Below are 18,453 nucleotides of genomic sequence, written 5' to 3' on the forward strand. Positions count from 1 at the left end.
ATAGGTATTGTTCTGATAGTCCTATGGCCACTCATGGGCCTGGAATCTCTGTGATTGAGCAAAGTGGCCATTAAACAATGTGTTGTTTTGCTCAACAACCACAATCCCAACTCTCCCAGTTGCAGTTGGTAAGTGAATACATGAGTCATTAAGTGGAGGGCTGGAGAGGGGGCCTGTGCCTCTAAGACATGATAGGGTAGGTAGAGGAATTGGGCCTCCACCATACCTGGGAGATCTGGGTCTTCTCCTAGTCCCATTTGGGGACAATCGTGTATAATGGCGTTTACTAGCATTTTCGCCAGATCTGATTTCCCTTCCAGCATGCTAAGGGACCAGACCTTTTCCAACCTCCCCTTGATTTGCAGCCTTCTCTGCTGGCTTCCCCCATTGACTTTCAAATGATTGCAAGATATTTGGCAACCGGTCATAAATACAAACTGTTGTCAAGTAAATGTGATCATGTGATCAAGGGGATCCATACAAAGCTTTATTAAAGTCGGGATATTTTATGGACTGTAAAGCACCTGTTCCAAGGCAATACAGGCACTAAAACAACTATAATGATCTTTGTGAAACAAGAACATTGCATTGACCTGTTTTAGGATCCTTGAAATGTAAAGAAGCTCAAAATACTTAATCCCAGGGAAGACAGTAAATCTCAAAGAACTAAGTAAGCTTTAGGTATATTCAAATGATAAAGGACTTCTGGTTGTTGTAAAATGTCATGGTGGCCACATGATTGTGAGGTGAGTGCTTGGCAACCAATTTGCACTTATGACTAGTTGCCAGGCACCCATGATTATTTGATCGCCATTTTTAATCTTCTCTGTTAGCTTCTCCTGAAAATCAGTCGAGAAGCTGGCAGGGAAGCAATTCCTCTTCCCTCCACATACATTCCACACACATGTATGTGTGTGGAAATCCTTTGTGGGACTGCATCATGACTTATTGCATCATATCATTTATTTTACAAAAAGAAAGCCAAAATGGAGAAGCCGTGATGACATGTTGTAATATATCATGTGTTGTTCATCTGAGATTGTATTTACCTACTTTTAAGCACTGCTAAGGATGAGATAATTTTTACTATGTCCTGATATGAAAAGTGTAGAACTCAAAAGAGGGTGTGCTTTCTTTTTCACATGACTGTACAGTATCTCCTAAAATCATGAACATTAAAAATCTGGCAGCAAAGTTAAGATATCAAAACCAGACATCATTAAATCCTCTCATTTATGTTACCCCAATCCCAGTGCTTGGAAGAAAGCCAGATCTTAAATGCCAGGGAAGGGTATTCCATAGGGCAAGGTCTGCCACGGAAAAGGCATGCTTCCTAAATCCTGAACTGAATGCAATTGTGGCAGGGAAGGAGAAGGATGTGATCCTTCTCATCTAATGACAGCATTGTCCTACCTAACAAACATAATTGGTTTTTTAGGCCTAACTCACATAATTGGTTTAAGCAGAGGTTTGTCCTCTGAGCTTGCTGCTTGACTGTGGATGTTTTGTTACCAAACTAGGTAACATGACAGTCACAAGACTAACGAACCACCAGGACTTACCCTGTTTCCCCAAAAATAAGACATCCCCTGATAATAAGCCCAATTAGGCTTTTGAGCGCATGCGGTAAAGTAAGCCTCCTCCCGAAAATAAGCCCTCCCTAAAAATATTTAAACACAGAGCTGGAAATCAGTTAGGCGGCAAGAGGAGCCCCATCTTGCTTCATGTGCCCCAAAATAATAAGACGTCCCCCAAAATAAGGCCAAGCGCTTATTTCGGAGTTGAAAAAAAATATAAGATAGGGTCTTATTTTCGGAATAAACGAACAAGATACTTCACCCAAAATCCTTGTTGAAGATGTTACCTAGTTTGGTAACAAAATGTCCAGGATCCAACCAGCAAGTTCGGAGTACAGACCTCTACCTAAATCTACAACCCAAGCTATGAATATTCTCTATAATTTCTAATCTCATTTGGGACCACTGGAAGTGCTGTCACTAAGCAGGACGGTTATGTAACAACTACATTGCTTTGTGACACAGGTTCAGTCCCAGTTGAGGAATACCTGTACTTTTACTTCTTTAGTAAGCAAAATAATAGTCTTTAGGTATAAGAGACCAATTCTTCAGGTATAGCTTTCATGTAAGCATTTTTGCTTTTGTGATACTATATGAAACTAGATTTAAGACCTTTCAAAACGTCGATTAAGAAGGAGTAGAGATTGTTAGAAGTTCCTGATGATAGGGTTAGTGAAAACTATATCTGTAGATTTTAAAGTTTGCTGTTTGATTACATAATATCTCTGTCGGCATGTTGCTATAGTAACTTTTATAAAACATTCTATGTCAGAAGGTTATTTAAGGAGCTGGAACCATTTTCAATGAAAATATAACTCAGGCGATAAACAGTTAATATTAGTGTACTGGTTTGTTACTAGTGAAGTGGAAGAACAACTTCAAATAGATCTGTTTAACTCTTGTTATCACACCCTTCCAGTAGTACTCATCCATCAGGTTTTGTTTTTTTTGTGTTTTTTTTTTAACATGGGTCCTTTTAGCTAGATGAAAAAGGAAGTGTGAAGTGTGATATTGTTTCTGGATCCCAACTGTCATGCTGGAATATATACAAGGGATTTTTTTGCAACAAAGCAGAAGCCTTTTGATTGTCAATATCTTCTAAATTACTGGAGTACTTCTAGGCAATTTTAATATACAGTAAAATATCGTTTGTAATCACAAAATGTGCACCTGGTCTGGATTTTCTAGATGATGGTAAAAATAAGCTCCTCCATTCATTAGTTTTGAATAGAGACATTGTAATTAATTGTCATTTCCTAAAAAGATCTATTTCCAGTAGTTTTAAGTATTTTTTTTTTTTAGTTTCTAGTGCCAAATTGAAAAGAAAAAAGAACATTTTTGGTTTAGCTGCCATTTATACAGAACTAGTAGCAGATAATGAAGTGAAGAAAACATCTAAGTCTGGCAGTTCCTCAAATCCAAAATGGGAAGAACAATTGACAGTGTAAGTAGAATATTTTTGTAATTAACTATTTCTATCCCAAATATCCAGAATAAATATGCAGGTACCAGATCCCTTAATCAGACTAGTTTTTTTAATGGACAAGACGAGGGAAAAACTGTTGGTGATATGGAGTTAGTCATTGTGTTATGATGGAATAGGAAAGTAGAGTCTCCTCTGTTAGATTCCACTAGACAGATTCCACTGTTTTGGATTGTATCCAAGATTGTCTCACCTACTATTGGGATGAAGAAACAAACACAAATTAATCCCCATTTTTGAAAATAAAATTTTCATCAATAATCTGGCCTTGTTTCTATCCATAAGGGAAATACAGGTAAGTGGAAACATAAATAAACAGAAGACGGAGATTTCTTTGAAAAGTATATTATGACAGTTTGAATATTGTGTATTAGGTTATATATTATATGACCTAATTTTAATCATTTTAATTATTGAACTCAGGCTGTATTATAATTGTGTTGATATATTATCTAAACTTGCTGCTTTCTAATCAAAAGACAATATTTAAATAAAGTAGTAATTGCTTTTCATGTTGGGGATTATTAAATATGTGCAGTAATGTATTTCCAATTTTAAAAAGGAATTTGTTTTTGTCTAGGAATGTGACTCCACAGACCACTTTGGAATTTAGAGTTTGGAGCCATCATACTTTAAAAGCTGATGCTTTATTAGGAAAAGCCACTGTAGATCTTAGACAAGCTTTGGAAGTTCACAATAGAAGATGTAAGTTAAAGTTTGCATAGAATCCACTTATTTTTATTTTTAATATTCTTTACTTTATGTTCCCATTATGCCTTAAATATAGGTATGCTAAATATTATGTGATAATAATTCCCTCTGAACTACCCCAGGCAGATCCAGTGAGCAACTTGGGAGTTCTGCTAGACTTGTGACTCCTGCTCGAAGAGGAGGTAGCAGGCTAGGAGATCATTTGTACAACCATGGGTTGTGTGCTAATTGCATCCTTTTTTTTATTATGAGGTTCTGCACTCAGTCACTCATGCCATGGTTATCCCCTATTTGGATTATTACAACACACTCTATATAGGGCTACCCTTGGAGTATTTTTTGGAAACTTAAGTTGGTTCAGAATGCAATCACGCATATAGTTTTAGTGGCTCCTAGGGTGGCACATGTAACCCCAATGTTACGCAAGCTGCACTGGCTGCTGATTTGCTTCAGGGTACAATTAAAAGTGTTGGTCATTACCTTTAAAGCCCTTTATGGCGTAGCTCCAAGATATTTTAGGAGCCATTTTGCCTCTCTATATTCATGCTGGCTGAAGAAGTCTACTGCAGATCCCATCAGCCAAGGAATTATGGCTGGCGAGATCCAGGAGTAGAGCCTTTTTTGCCACGGCCCCGCTCTCTGGAACATCTTGTCGCAGGAGGTGAGGTCCACCCCAGTCTGGCCTTCAGGAAATGCCTTAAGACTGGCTATGCCAGTTGGCATGGGGTCCAGGTAAGGAGAAGTTGTAGGCTGGAGATGGCTTGTGTAATACCATAGCAGCCACAACCACCTTTCCTCTCTAAGCCTGTGGTTTTTTTTTACTTTGTTTTAATCTTTTGTAATTTTGATTTGTTTTTATATTTAAAATTGTTTTTACTTTCTTTTGTTTTACTGTATTGTATGCCTTGCACTGCGAGATGAATGGTAAGATAGATAAGATAGATAGACAGACAGGAATCATTAAAAAGTGTAATCTGAACTAAATAACATTTAAGGATCAATGAAAAAAGAGAGTCCACAGGAGTTTGCCAGTGGAGTTCAATAAGAAATTTGGAAGAAAAGATGCACATTTGGAAGGGCTATGTGCTAGCTAGCTGTGAACATTGAAAAGGGGATCTCCTGAATAACTACTCATTGTGAGGAGTGTTTCCTGAAAATATTGTTTGGCCATTCTGATTAATTGCTTATTAGTTCAAGAGGAGGATTAACAAGCATAGGAAAGGACCATGATGGAAGAATTAATGGGATGAGCCCCTAACAAGTAGGGATGTATACTATCTGTGAAGGGAACAAGAAACAAACCCAAATGAAGTTGAATGAAGGAATAGTCAGCAGTTAGAATGTGTACTGCTTGTCCTTATTTTGCTCGTTTTTTTTGTCCTTTTTTCCCTAGTTTTAATAATAATTTTTATTGATGTTTAGAGATAAAAAGATAAAACACTAATACAAACTTAAAAAAATATAAAAGTAAAAACAAAAAAGTGCAAAGAAAAAAATTAAAAAGACAGGAAAAATATAGTAAAGAAAAAATAAGTTACATAAAGAAATGACTTGTCCTTCATCACAACAAATAGAAACATTTTCAGAAACTTATCACCTTCCCTGATACTTCAACAAAAAATCTCTTCTTCCTATATGTCATTTTTTACCTGTAAACAAACATATTTAGCTCTCATCAATAGAAGTCCATTAAGAGCTTCCAGAAATAACAGCATATATATTTTAACCTTAATTAGATAAAACAACTTTAAATTCCTTTACTTTCATGAGTAACGTCACTTTCTCTGACAATACAATAAAATATTTCTTCTTTCCATATATGATCTCTTGTCCTCCAGCAAAGCTTACATTTGTTTTAATTAAAATTAAAATTTAATTGTCATTCAGTCCTAGTGAGCAAAATCCATTAAGAGTTACCAGAAACAACAACCTATATATTTTAACCTTGATCAAATACATGTACTCCTTCCCTTTGATTTTAACAATCTTGATCTTTAAACCCTTTAAATAGAATCCCAGAATTTAATTTCTTTTCATTTTTTCTTTGTCCCTTGAAAACTTTAATATGTCTCTTAATATGTAAATCCAAAAGAAAAAAAAATATTGAAGTCCATCTTCAGGTTTGTTTTTGTGTTTACCTTTTAATTAACGCATTGTAAGCCACCCTGAGTCTCTGGAGAAGGACGGCATATAAATCAAATTAAAAAAAAATTATTAAAACATCACCTGGTTTCATTTGTAAATTCTATATAACATCTTTTTCTATATCATTTTTAAGCTGACATTTTTAAACAATCTCTTTCTTGTCCAGTAAAACTAATTTTTATATAACCTCTTTTCAATCCATTTTATGATAGCAGATAATCTCAAGAGTAATTTCTGAGTGCATTGTTTTCAAATAACCTTGAATTGTTTCAAAGGTAGAGTATTTGACTTATTTTGTATTAATGGTCTCTTCTTTCATTATAATCTTTAGTTCAGTTTGGTTCCCTCTAGTGTCCAGACTTCAAAAGTCCCATCTTATTTTTTTTCCCAATCAACATTTCTCATGGAAATTTTTGTTATGCTTAATTTCATACTCTTCATGTTTAGTAGAATTCTAAAGAATTCACAGGAAGGATTCCTGCTTTTAATTTCAAAATCTATTTAATTTCAAACCCATCTGGCTCCTTAGTCCATTTATAACTTTCAGAATACCAGTGTTCTAATCACCCTTTTGTTATTTATTCCAAAAAAAAAGGTTTTTTTTAAAAAAAGCCCTTGAACTTGCATAAAACTTCTGTTGTCAAGGATTAAAGGAAACTCATCTAGTGTAATGAAACTTGCTGTTCTGTAGGTGATATGAATATGTGTCTGTGGGTGGGTGTGTTTGTGTGCGCACATGTGCGTGCACACACAGATATATGCATATATACAGATATATGTACATACTGTTACAAGCAATTTCCATAGGTGTTAAGAAAAAAAGTATGTGAATCCAGTGTCAGCTTTGGATTGCTTAGTAGGCACAATGTAACATGCTGGCATTGATCTTTAGAACTCTTTCATGACTTATGGCCTAACTATCTGTGAACCATTTTTCCCACCATGAACCTGGCTAGTTACTTAGATCAGTAGACACAATTCTGAAAATTCTCCTGCTGCTAAAAACATGACTCTCAATTATTTAGTAAAGGACATTCTTCTGTATGGCTCTCAGGTATTGAATGGTTCCCTAAGGAGATGCAGTTGGCTCCCATTCACCCATTATTTAGGAAAATGGTAAATTCTTACATATTTTCTAAACTTTTGTTATTTATTTTAATGAGTTTAACTTTTCTTTATCTTTTAATTGTATTCATCTTGTTCTGTTTGTACTATATATTTTATTGTTGCAACCCATGCTGAATGTAAAGAAATGCAGTAACTAAGGTATCAGATTAGAAACTAGGAAACCATGAGTTCTAGTCCTGCATTAGGCACATAGCGAGCTGGGTGACTTTGGGTCAGTCATTCTCTCTCAGCCCTATAAGGGAGGCAGTGGTAAACCACTTCTGAAAAAATCATACCAAGGTTTGTCTAGGTAGTCTCCAAGAATCAGACACAATTGAACGAAATAAAAAAATGCTGAATATTAGAATAAAAAAGATGGAATATAAATCCAATAATAAATAAATGTTGCCTTGGGAAGGAAGGAATTTTAAAAAACCTCTATTTCATGAACAGCTTTCAATCTGTGTGAGTTGTGCTTTAAATGCATAAAGATCCTTATATCTTATAGCGGAGGTATTAAACTTGATTTCATTGAGGGCCGTATCAGGGTTGTGTTTGACCTCAGGGGGCTGGGGGGCAAGGGTGAAATGCTACCGGTTCACACTGGTTCGGGTGAACCAGGAGTAATAAAAGCTACAGTTTCAGGTGAACCAGTACTTAAAAAAAAGCTACCGGTTCAGGTGAACTGGTAGTTAAAAAACTACCGGTTCGTGCAAACTGGTAGTTAAAAAAAAGCTACCGGTTCGTTAGAATGGGTATTTCCAATGATCAGCTATGCCGCGTGGTTTACATTCACTAGAAAGCAGGTAATCCTGCTTTCTAGCGAATCTAAATCACGCTGCACAGCTGTTTCCCCCCTCACTGTTTTACTTACCTTGTCAAGCCTCCTTTTTCCTCACGCAGCATGTGTTTGGTGTGCACTGTGCATGCACGGGCAGCAAACTGGTGGCAAACCGCAAAGGATTTCAACACTGACTGGGAGGCATGGCCAGGGCGCATGGCCAGCAACATCACTCATGTCAGGGTTGCCTGTGGTGGCCCAAGTGCTCTGCCAGCGAAAACTGGCTCCTGAGCTTTGTTTCCAGCTGTGACGGCCTCTTGCAACCCTCTGCCAGCAAAAACGGAGCTCAGGAGGGCCACGGATGGCCCTCCTGAGCTCCGTTTCACTGGCAGAGGCACTGCGGACTGTCTGCTGTTTCCAGGGTGCCGCAGCTGGCCCATGGGCCTTGAGTTTGACACCTCTGTGATATAGGTTCATTTTGATGTTTTTAAGACTTTATATCTTGCATTACACATATGCAATTAGACAATTATTACCGACTATGCTTCATAAATAGTGTGATACACTGTTCAGATTTCTGTATAATTTGATAACCATGTTGTAGAAATGTAATCTTAATATTTGAAATGATTAGACATACAGAGGGATTTTTTTCTCCTACATATTTAGGTAGTAGAGTTAGATCTGAAAAAATGTATTTGCTGTTTTAATAAGTGGCTTATTTTCTTTACAAAACAATTTTTTTCTGATAGTAGAACATGTCAAAGAACATTTGAAGCTTTCACTGGAAAATAAGAGTGGCTTGATACAAACGGGAGAACTGATAATAGTGCTTGATGGTTTGGTGCTTGAAACAGAATCTCTTTCAAATCGCAGTTCACTAGTAACCAGTAAGTTAAATTCAGGGGGATTAAAATTATTATCCCTTAGTTTAAAAAGAGAAATAGAAAAATCTAATTTTCTGTTTTATTGTTTAGTAGAAGTCCAGCAAAATGGTGATGCCTTACATGAAAATAGAGAAACACCAGCTAGGACCACTTCCAGGTTAGATTTCTTTTGAAGAATACTATTTGAATACTAAATGTCATTGAATTGAATATGCAGAATATCAGATTACATTCTAGCCTCGGCTAGGAGACAGTGGAATAAGTTGTAGCGCATTATCATGTATGTTATTAATTTGACTAAATGTTTACTTTGAGAAGGCATTTGAGTTGTGTATATTTTTGCATGCACATAATGAAAATATTTTGTGAAAAATTCTACAGTAATTAATATATTGGATGAAACATTTTAATAGGGGATATGTGTGATTGCAATTTACAGGAAAACAGTTAAGAAAAGAATGGCAGTGAATTTACATTATGTTACATCAGTGTAACAAAAAAAAAATCTTTTTAACCTCTCCCTCCTGCTGTTCAGATAGTTGAAAAAATAGTCAAATTGGTTCAGCACCTTGTATTGTTGCTTTCTTAAATGCAGTGTGGCATTACTTTAGTAAATTCTTTTGTGGAAGAAGCTTATCTAAATGAATTGTACAAAAATTAGTTCAAAGTCAATCCTTATTGCCACTCATTCTTGCTGTAAATCAGCTGGGATTCTCTTGTAAACATTAAGTCAGTCAGTCAGTCAGTCAGTCAGTCAGTCAGTCAGTCAGTCAATAAGTACGTAAGTAAATAAGGCTGTAGTTTAGCAACAAAACACCTGATCCAGCTAAACATCATTCTACCTCCTGCTATTTTTTTGTTTGTTTGTTTCTTTAGGTCTAATGTGTCCCTTGTTTTCTTACAGAGATAAAGCAGCATAATCTTTATTTACAATGAGTATATCTATTTATTTGTCCTCTTCATTTTTCTCTGTCCACTGGTTGTTTTGAAACTACTGTGAAGTACAAAATGTGTTACACTGAATTGTTTTACTAAGCTATTTTGACAGGATGTTTCCATTCAGTTTTATCAAGTATCATTTAGCAACTTTAGTGGCCAAAAATGTTACTTTGTGTAATGAAATTTGAAATTTATTATACTGAAAAATAATTGGGGTTCTACATAATAAGAAATCTTATATGCTTATTAAAATAATATGCACATTCAAAAAACAAAGTAATTATAACTAGTTTGTGAAGGGGCAAAATGTTATAGAACATATTAAATAAATATCCAAATACACATTGAAATAAAGTTAATATGAATAATTGATATTTTACACATCATTTGTTTATTTTTCATTTTCATTTTTTTTCATTTTATTAGATTTCTATACCGCCCTACTCCCGAAGGACTCAGGGCGGTGCACAGCCAAACAATAAAAACACATACAATACAAAATTTAAAAAATAGAATAAAATCAAATTAAATAATTTTGGCCCCGACAAATTTAAAACCCCAAACTTTTAAAACCAATTTAAAATTGAATATATAAATACTAAAAGATATTTAAAATTTTAAAAATCTTTTATAAAAGAGGGGGAAAATTAGGCCAGGCCGGCCTGGTGAAATAGTAAGGTCTTTAAGGCGCGGCGGAAGGTGCGCAGATCCTGGATCCTCCGTATCTCTGGGGGGAGCTCGTTCCAGATAGTAGGTGCCCCCACAGAGAAGGCTCTCCCCCTGGGGGCCGCCAGTCGGCATTGTTTGGCTGACGGCACCTGGAGGAGCCCCTCTCTATGGGAGCGTACTGGTTGGTGGGAGGCTATTGGTGGTAGTAGGCGGTCCCGCAAGTACCCGGGTCCTAAGCCATGGAGCGCTTTAAAGGTGGTAACCAAAACCTTGAAGCGCACCCGGAAGACCACCGGGAGCCAGTGCAGCTCGCGCAGGAGAGGTGTTACATGGGAACGCCATGTCGCTCCCATTACCACCCGCGCGGCTGCACTCTGCGCCAGTTGGAGCCTCCGGGTGCTCCTCAAAGGGAGCCCCATGTAGAGAGCGTTGCAATAGTCCAGGCGGGAGGTGACAAGGGCATGAGTGACCGTGCGTAACGAGTCCCGATCCAGAAAGGGACACAACTGGCAAATCAGGCGAACCTGATGAAAAATCCTCCCGGTCATGGCCGTCAAGTGCTCTTCTAAAGACAGCCGTGAATCCAGGAGGATGCCCAAGTTGCGAGCCCTCTCTGTGGGGGCCAATGATTCGCCCCCAATAGTCAGTGATGGCGTCAAGTGACTATATCGGGACGTCGGAAACCACAGCCACTCAGTCTTGGATGGGTTGAGCCTGAGCCTGTTCCTCCCCATCCAGATCCGTACGGCCTCCAGGCACCGGGACATCACTTCAAGGGCATCGTTGGGGTGATCCGGGGTGGAGATGTACAGCTGGGTGTCGTCAGCGTACTGATGGTACTCCATCCCGAAACCACGGATGATCTCGCCCAGCGGCTTCACATAAATGTTGAACAGGAGAGGCGAGAGGACCGACCCTTGCGGCACCCCACATATGAGGGGCCTCGGGGTCGACCTCTGTCCCCCTGTCAACACAGACTGCGACCGGTCGGAGAGAAAGGAGGAGAACCACCGCAACACAGTGCCTCCCACCCCCAACTCTTCCAACCGGTGCAGCATGATACCATGGTCGATGGTATCAAAAGCCGCTGAGAGATCTAACAGGACCAGGACAGAGGAGCACCCCCTGTCCCGAGCCCTCCAGAGATCATCAACCAACGCGACCAATGCCGTTTCCGTGCTGTACCCGGGCCTGAAGCCCGACTGGAATGGATCCAGATACGTCGTTTCATCCAGGTGCTGGGGGAGCTGTTGCGCGACCACACTCTCAACAACCTTCGCAACAAAGTGAAGGTTGGAGACCGGACGATAATTTACCAACATTGCCGGGTCCAGGGAAGGCTTCTTGAGGAGAGGCCTCACCACCGCCTCTTTCAAGGCGGCGGGAAAGTCACCCTCACTCAGCGAAGCGTTTATAATCCCCTGGAGCCAGCCTCATGTCACTTCCCGGGAAGCCAGTACTAACCAGGAAGGACACGGGTCCAATAAACAAGTGGTCGCGTTCAGTCTACCCAGAATCCTGTCCATGTCCTCAGGGGTCACAGGATCAAACTCATCCCAGATAACATTCTCAAGACCTGCCCCTGTCTCTCCCCCTGAGACTACCCAGTCAGAGTCCAAATCTTCCCGAATCTGAGTGATTTTGTCATACAGATACTGAACAAAATCCTCGGCTCTACCCTCCAAGGGGTCCTCCCGCGCTTCCTGGTGGAGCAGGGAGCGGGTCACCCTAAAGAGGGCAGCCGGGCGATTATCTGATGACGCAATAAGAGCAGCAAAATAACTACATTTCGCTGCTTTTTTTTTTTAAATACTTTATTGAGTTTTCCAAAACAAAAAAGAAAATATCCAATCTATCTCTCCTTTCGGAGGTGCAGTGTTTATACAATATAGTGAAACAAAAGTTAAAAAAAGGACTTCATCCTTAACTATACATTATTTTATACAATACAACTATAATACATGTGCCAAGTCAAATTCTAAGGTCATGTTTTCGTCTTATTGTTCAACCAGTGATACCAAATACCCCATACGTCATAATATTTTGAGTTGTCCTCGTTTTTTAACTCACTTGTCAGTTTCGCCATTTCTGCGCACTCTAGGATCTTATTTATTAGAGTTTCTTCTGAGGGCATAAGTTTGTTTTTCCAGCATTTTGCGAAAGCTAATCTAGCCGCAGTTATAATCTGGATTATCAGTTGGGTTTTGTTGTTAAAGCCTTCTTCGGTTATGCCTAGGAGGAAAAGCTCTGGGGCTAGGTCTACCTCCTGTCCCGTTATTTCACAGAGCCAGTGTCGGATTTTGGACCAGAACTTTTTAGTCTCAGGGCAGATCCACCATAGGTGGTAGAAGGTGCCGACCGTTTTTCCACATTTCCAACATGTGGGAGAGAGATTTGGAAACATCTTGGCTAGCCTCGCTGGGGCTAGATACCACCTGTGTAACAATTTGTAATGATTTTCCCTAAACGTTGTCGATTTAGTTATTTTGTAGTTTCTATTCCAAGCTATCTCCCAATCATTAAAATTTAGTCTATGTCCTAGATTTTTTTCCCAGATGTTCAGTTGATTTCTTGCTATGGACTCTGCCCTATCTTCATCTAATAGAAAGTTATAGATTTTTGATAACATTTTCTTATCTGTTCCCCAAATAATTTTGTCAAAGTTCCCAAATTTCGCTGCTATACCAAATTTGTCTCTGTCTTTTTGGAATCTTGAGTTGATCTGAAAATAGTTCCACCAATCCAAGTTTAGGCCCTGATCTCTCAATAGATCCAACGATTTAAGTTTCCCTTCTTCATCGAGGATATCCTTGTATGTACCCCATTTGTACTCATCTCTCCTGTTTGGTGCCGCCAACGCTTCCATGATGGAAAGCCAGTTGGGTACTTTCTATAGATCTTCTGTCTAATTTCGACCCACGTGTGAATAAGGGTCTCCCTAATTTTATGTTTATGAAAATAGGATTTTTTCTTGTTCTTTATATCCCAAAAGTAGGAGTGCCATCCTTCTAGAAGGTCATGTCCTTCCAAGGTCAGGGTTCTCCTATCTTGTAACTTGATCCACTCCTTAATCCAGATTATTTTTGCCGCCTTTTGATATAGTTCCCAGTCAGGGAGCCCAAAACCTCCCAAATTCCTTTTCCCTTGGAGTATCTTAAAAGAAATCCGCGATTTCTTGCCCTCCCACAGAAAATTCCTGATATGTTTGTTCAAGTCCAAAAAAAATTTTTTATCTAAAGATAATGGAATGTTTTGGAATAGGAACAAAATTTTTGGTAGGATATTCATTTTAATCGCTGCAATTTTACCAATCAGAGACAATTTGAGTTTTTTCCATCTTTCAAGATCTTGGTGTGTTTTCTGCAGAAGGGGGATATAGTTATCATCCTTTAATGAGGAGAATCTTGCGGTGATCCATATTCCCAAGTATTTTATTTTCCTAACTGTCTGGAGGCCTAATAAATCTTCCAATTCTTCCTTTTGAAGGTCTGTCATGTTTTTCACTAATAATTTAGTTCGTATAAATCTTTCGCCTTTTACATTTCGCTGCTTTTATCGCCACTAAGTAATTCCTAATGTGGGATCTTACTAGTGTCCGGTCAGATTCAAGAAGACTGGCCCTCCAACTACTCTCTAGGCGTCTTTTCCGGCGCTTCAACTCCCTCAGCTCCTCGGTAAACCAAGGAGCCAATTGAGATCGGCGCCGGGTCAGAGGCCGCAAAGGCACGACCCGATCCAGAGCACCAGCAGCCGCCCTATCCCAGGCAGCCACCAGGTCTCCAGTCGAGGCGTGTGCCAGAACCTCAGGAAATGGCCCAAGCTCCGTCTGGAATCTGTCAGGTTCCATCAGGCGCTTGGGGCGGAACCATCTGGGGCGGGGTGCAGCGGTTCGAAAGTCGAGACGAAGGAGAGAGTGATCTGACCATGACAAGGGTTCAGTAACTATATCCCCTATATCAAGATCCCTCAACCACTGTCCAGAGACAAAAACCAGATCCAGCGTGTTTCCCCCTGTGTGGGTAGGGCCATGAATTAACTGGGTCAGGTCCATAGCTGTCATGGAAGCCGTGAACTCCCGAGCCATCTCTGACGTCTCACCCACAGACGGCAGGTTGAAATCCCCCATGACCATAAACTTAGGGGTATCAACCACCACCGCGACGATGACGTTGAGTACCTCGGGCAGGGCTGTTGCCACGTGGCAGGGAGCCAGGTACGTGATCAGCAAACCCATCTGAACCCCATGACCCCATTTCACAAAAAGGGATTCACAGCCGGCCGTCTGAGGAACAGTGGCCTCCCTCGGTCTCAGACCTTCTTTAATGATAACCGCTACCCCCCCCGCCCCTCCCCTGTGACCTCGGCTGATGGAATGCTTGGAAACCTGGCGGGCACATTTCAACGAGGGGAACCCCCCCTCCTGGCCCAACCAGGTCTCCGTAATACCTGCCAGGTCCGCACCCCCCTCCTGAACAAGATCACAGATGAGGGGGGCTTTATTTACTACGGACCTGGCATTGCACAGCATCAGCCGAAGGCCTGGGTCCTGAGGGTCTATGCAACCTGAGGAGCGAGTAGAGCCTTGGGGGCCGGAGCACGCCACCGCTCGTAGACAGCGAGTACGCACTCCCCTAACACGATATGGCCCCCTGCTCCCACCATATCTACCCCTCCCACCTACAGTACTGATGTTCAAAAAACTATCCGGACAAGCTCTAACCCCCCCTCGATCCCGGGTCCCCCATCCCCCACGCCACGCTTCACTGCCAGACCCTCCCCTCCCCCTTGTGGGTTATCCCCCATACCCACAGCCTGAATTCCAATCTGACCCTCCCCCTCCCTAGGACCCCTTAAAAATTTGACTAAAAATTTTGTTAGAAAACCCCTCAATCCCCTCGTTTTCACATGCCACCTCTCTGGGTCCCAAAACCCTTCCTTGAGTTGGGCCCTCCATAGTGAGAAGGGCCACATCTGCGAGAAGGGGGAATCTCGCAGCGCAAGAAGATCTGCAGTCGTATACATCTCCAAAATGCAGCGATGGATGCCCAAAGCTCAGACAGGGGACTTCACAAAAGATGTAACACAGCCAATTGTTCATCGATGTGCTGTTGGTATCTCAACTGTCCTCCCACAACAGCAGGAGGGTCCTAAATTATCTCCTCCAATGGGGGCGACCTCCGGCCTGCCCTCTCATGGCGGAACCCCACGGGGCCGTAGATTGAAAAAGTTCTCCCACAGACAAGAGTCATGATGTAATAGAGGACCCTTCAACAGTTGCATCAGTTTGGCTGACCATGGTCGGAAGAAAGATTTATCAGTCTATCAGTCAGTCTATGAGTCACGCCAGGGGCGAAGATGGAAAATCCTTGGCAAAGTCTTATACTCAAGATCATATTCGAGTAAGTCCTGATGAAAAAGGGAAAGAAGGGAAGAGGAAGAAGGAAGAGGGGAAGAAAAGGGGGGGGGGAGAGAGAAAATTCCCTCAATTAGGGCGAATAATAAGCCCATTTAAGCAGACACAGTACCTGGGAGGGGGAGGAGAAAAGGGCTGGTATCTATGTGACGGAAAACTCCTCTGTCGCCCCCCAGCCCTACATTCCTCAGATAGTTCAGTTCTTCCGGGATAACAAATCCAAACCCCAGCCTCCATTGGATGTCACAGGGGGCCTCCAGGTCCTCTACAGCTGCCAAGATATCCTGGGAGGGGGTCTTTCTTCTCCGGTCCGTTATGCTCCTCTCAGTTTTCACCCTCTAGCAAGCCCCTCTTCTCTGGCAATAGGGCCTGAGAACAGCTCCAGTACTTCCATGGGGTGTGCCATGGCCCAGTTTAATGTTGCGGCCGGCCTCACCACCCCTGCTGATATCCACGCCACCATTCCCGGATTCCAGGGGCCGCTGAGGAAGTTCCTGAGTGGGGCAGATGAAATTTCAACAGGCTGCCACCACTCGCTGCCCCACAGCCATACTTCCCCTTTCACCTTGCTGCTATCGCTGCCAATGACTGCCGCCGAACAAACCACCATAGCACCACTTTTGGCGGCGTTGGAGCAGCGCGGCCAACTTCTTCGCCAGTGCCTCTAGGCATGTCCAGGGGCGAGGGAGATCTCAAAAACCCTCGCCCCCTCCGCTGACTGCCCCCCCCGCCGCCAGCAAGCCACATCTCCATATCTCTGTTCTCCGCTCTCCGCTCGGCTCGGCTTCGCTCTCCCTTCTCCTTCTCCTTCCCAGCAGCGCCGCCGCTCTCCACTCCCCACTCGGCTCGGCTCTCGGCGGCGTCGGCGGAGTCAGCAGCGCGGCCACACTCTCCCTCGCCGCCTCCGACTCTGGGGGCGTCCAGGGGCGAGGAAGATCGCAAAACCCTCGCCCCGAAGCCATCCGACCGAATCAGGGGTCGCTGATGGTCGAGCTCCCCTGCAGCACCCCCTCGAGCCCCAGAAAGTCCTCCATCCAGCCGCAGCACCTCACCTCACGACCGCCATCTTGCGCATGCTCAGAAGAATTCTGAGTTTATATTGTTCTATAGATATATGGCTCTCTTACAAAGACAGAATTAATGTAGAGGTATTTTTTTTTAATGTTTGTAAGCCTCCCAGAGTTATCTTATGGTAAGATGGGCAGCCAATAAATTTTATTTATAAACAAACAAACTACAGATAGTGCTCTCTTAGTGATGATAATTGGAACTGCAACTCTGTTATTAAGTGATGTGGTTGTAAAGTGCAAAGGCATGTGATTTACAATGGCAGTTGTGACTTAACAATGGCAGTTGTGACAATCCCAGTTGCTGTCATGAGGCAAATCCTGCATAGCTGTAGTATCCTGCAGTCCCATGAGCACTATTTGAGGATAGCTTCCCTATTGACATTTCTTGTCAGAAGCTGGCAGTGGAGGTCACAATGGTGATCATGGCATGCTGCAACATCATAATTTTGAACCAGTTGCCAAGTGTCCAAATTGCGATCACGTGACCCCAGGGATGCTTTGATGGTTGCAACTATGAGGACCCTTTGTAAGTCCCCCTTGTTCAGCACCATCATGACTTCAAGTGATTGCTGAATGAGTGGTCATTTGACAAGAACTGCCTATATTCCTTGCTCTAATGGCTGAAAACATGACAGATACACAAATTAAATACAGTGCTGAGAAATGAAAACAGGTGAAGGAAGAAGAATATGAAAATTATTTAAAATACATTTACTTTTGATTTGTATGTAGTGGGTTATTGGAGTGGAGAATATATAGATGTAATACATATTTTTTATCACCTGTGTGATATTTCCTACAGATTAGATAATCAGACACCATCAAGTTCCATAGTAGAGATCTCATTCCCTATACATGCTGTTAATGGAGACAATGGAGACAACTCATCATCTCCTCATATTGTGACCAGATCCAAAAATTCACCAATACCAAAACCACTGTCAAGTGAACAAGATAACAACATTGGTAAGAATAATGTCGGCTAAGGTGTTTTACTAGACTTATTTTTTTTAAAGGAAACATCAAATTAATACTAAGAAGTGATTTATTAAGTTAGATTATTGAGAATCTGATACATAGGAGGAGAATACTTCAGTATGTGTATGTAACAAAATGTCACTTTCTCTGTTGTGCTACACTTACTGTTGCATCAAATAATCTGACCTTTTGCAGCAGCTTTTAAAGGACAATATGGAAAAACGTTGGGTAAAAAATTGGATTTAAAAAGGCTCGTATGTCACCTTGAGATAAGATGTTTTATCAATGCTATTTATTTGTTCCTTGAAATAGAAGGAAAATGCAAATTGTAAACATTTATTCAGAATATGTATACAACTTAACTTATAAATACAAGGTCAACAGCTATTTGAGAGAAAATAGAATAAAAATTTAATAAGTTATCTTGAACTCAGATTTCTTGGGGGAGTGGAATTATTTATCTGATTTAAAAGGCTCAGGCCAATGAAATGACTTAAGCTAGCATTCAGTAGGTTAAAACATAATTTAAATATAAGATGAAATACCACAATAATAGCAACCTGTTAAGGAATGTACAAACATTCAAATAGCAACCATTCAAATAATTTACAAATTACCTAAGACCTGCAGGAAAAATAAACTTTTTAATTCTTTCCTGAAGGTCAACAGGGTTGGGGCCCAATGCTATTCCTG

At 41.0% G+C, this 18,453-nt stretch overlaps 1 protein-coding gene across 11 annotated transcripts in view; it reads left to right on the forward strand.

Moving 5' to 3' along the window:
- The window catches only part of WWP1 (WW domain containing E3 ubiquitin protein ligase 1), a 68,293-nt gene that overhangs the window by 27,699 nt on the left and 22,141 nt on the right, over window positions 1-18,453 (forward strand). For 7 of the 11 annotated variants that reach the window (XR_015733417.1, XR_015733419.1, XM_034422371.3 and 4 more), the window contains 5 exons: window positions 2,880-3,021; window positions 3,641-3,765; window positions 8,557-8,694; window positions 8,782-8,848; window positions 17,585-17,748. Coding sequence is in view for 8 of the 11 variants with exons in the window: in XM_034422371.3 (XP_034278262.2) it covers window positions 2,880-3,021; window positions 3,641-3,765; window positions 8,557-8,694; window positions 8,782-8,848; window positions 17,585-17,748 (636 nt within the window). In the remaining 3 variants the exon portion in view is untranslated. The remainder of the gene's footprint in view (window positions 1-2,879; window positions 3,022-3,640; window positions 3,766-8,556; window positions 8,695-8,781; window positions 8,849-17,584; window positions 17,749-18,453) is intronic. The other 4 variants (XR_015733418.1, XM_087890768.1, XM_087890766.1 and 1 more) reach the window with 1 other exon arrangement.

Source organism: Pantherophis guttatus, chromosome 3 (assembly GCF_059756535.1).
Source record: "Pantherophis guttatus breed Tessera chromosome 3, ASM5975653v1, whole genome shotgun sequence".
In the NCBI taxonomy this organism is placed as follows: Eukaryota; Metazoa; Chordata; class Lepidosauria; order Squamata; family Colubridae; genus Pantherophis; species Pantherophis guttatus.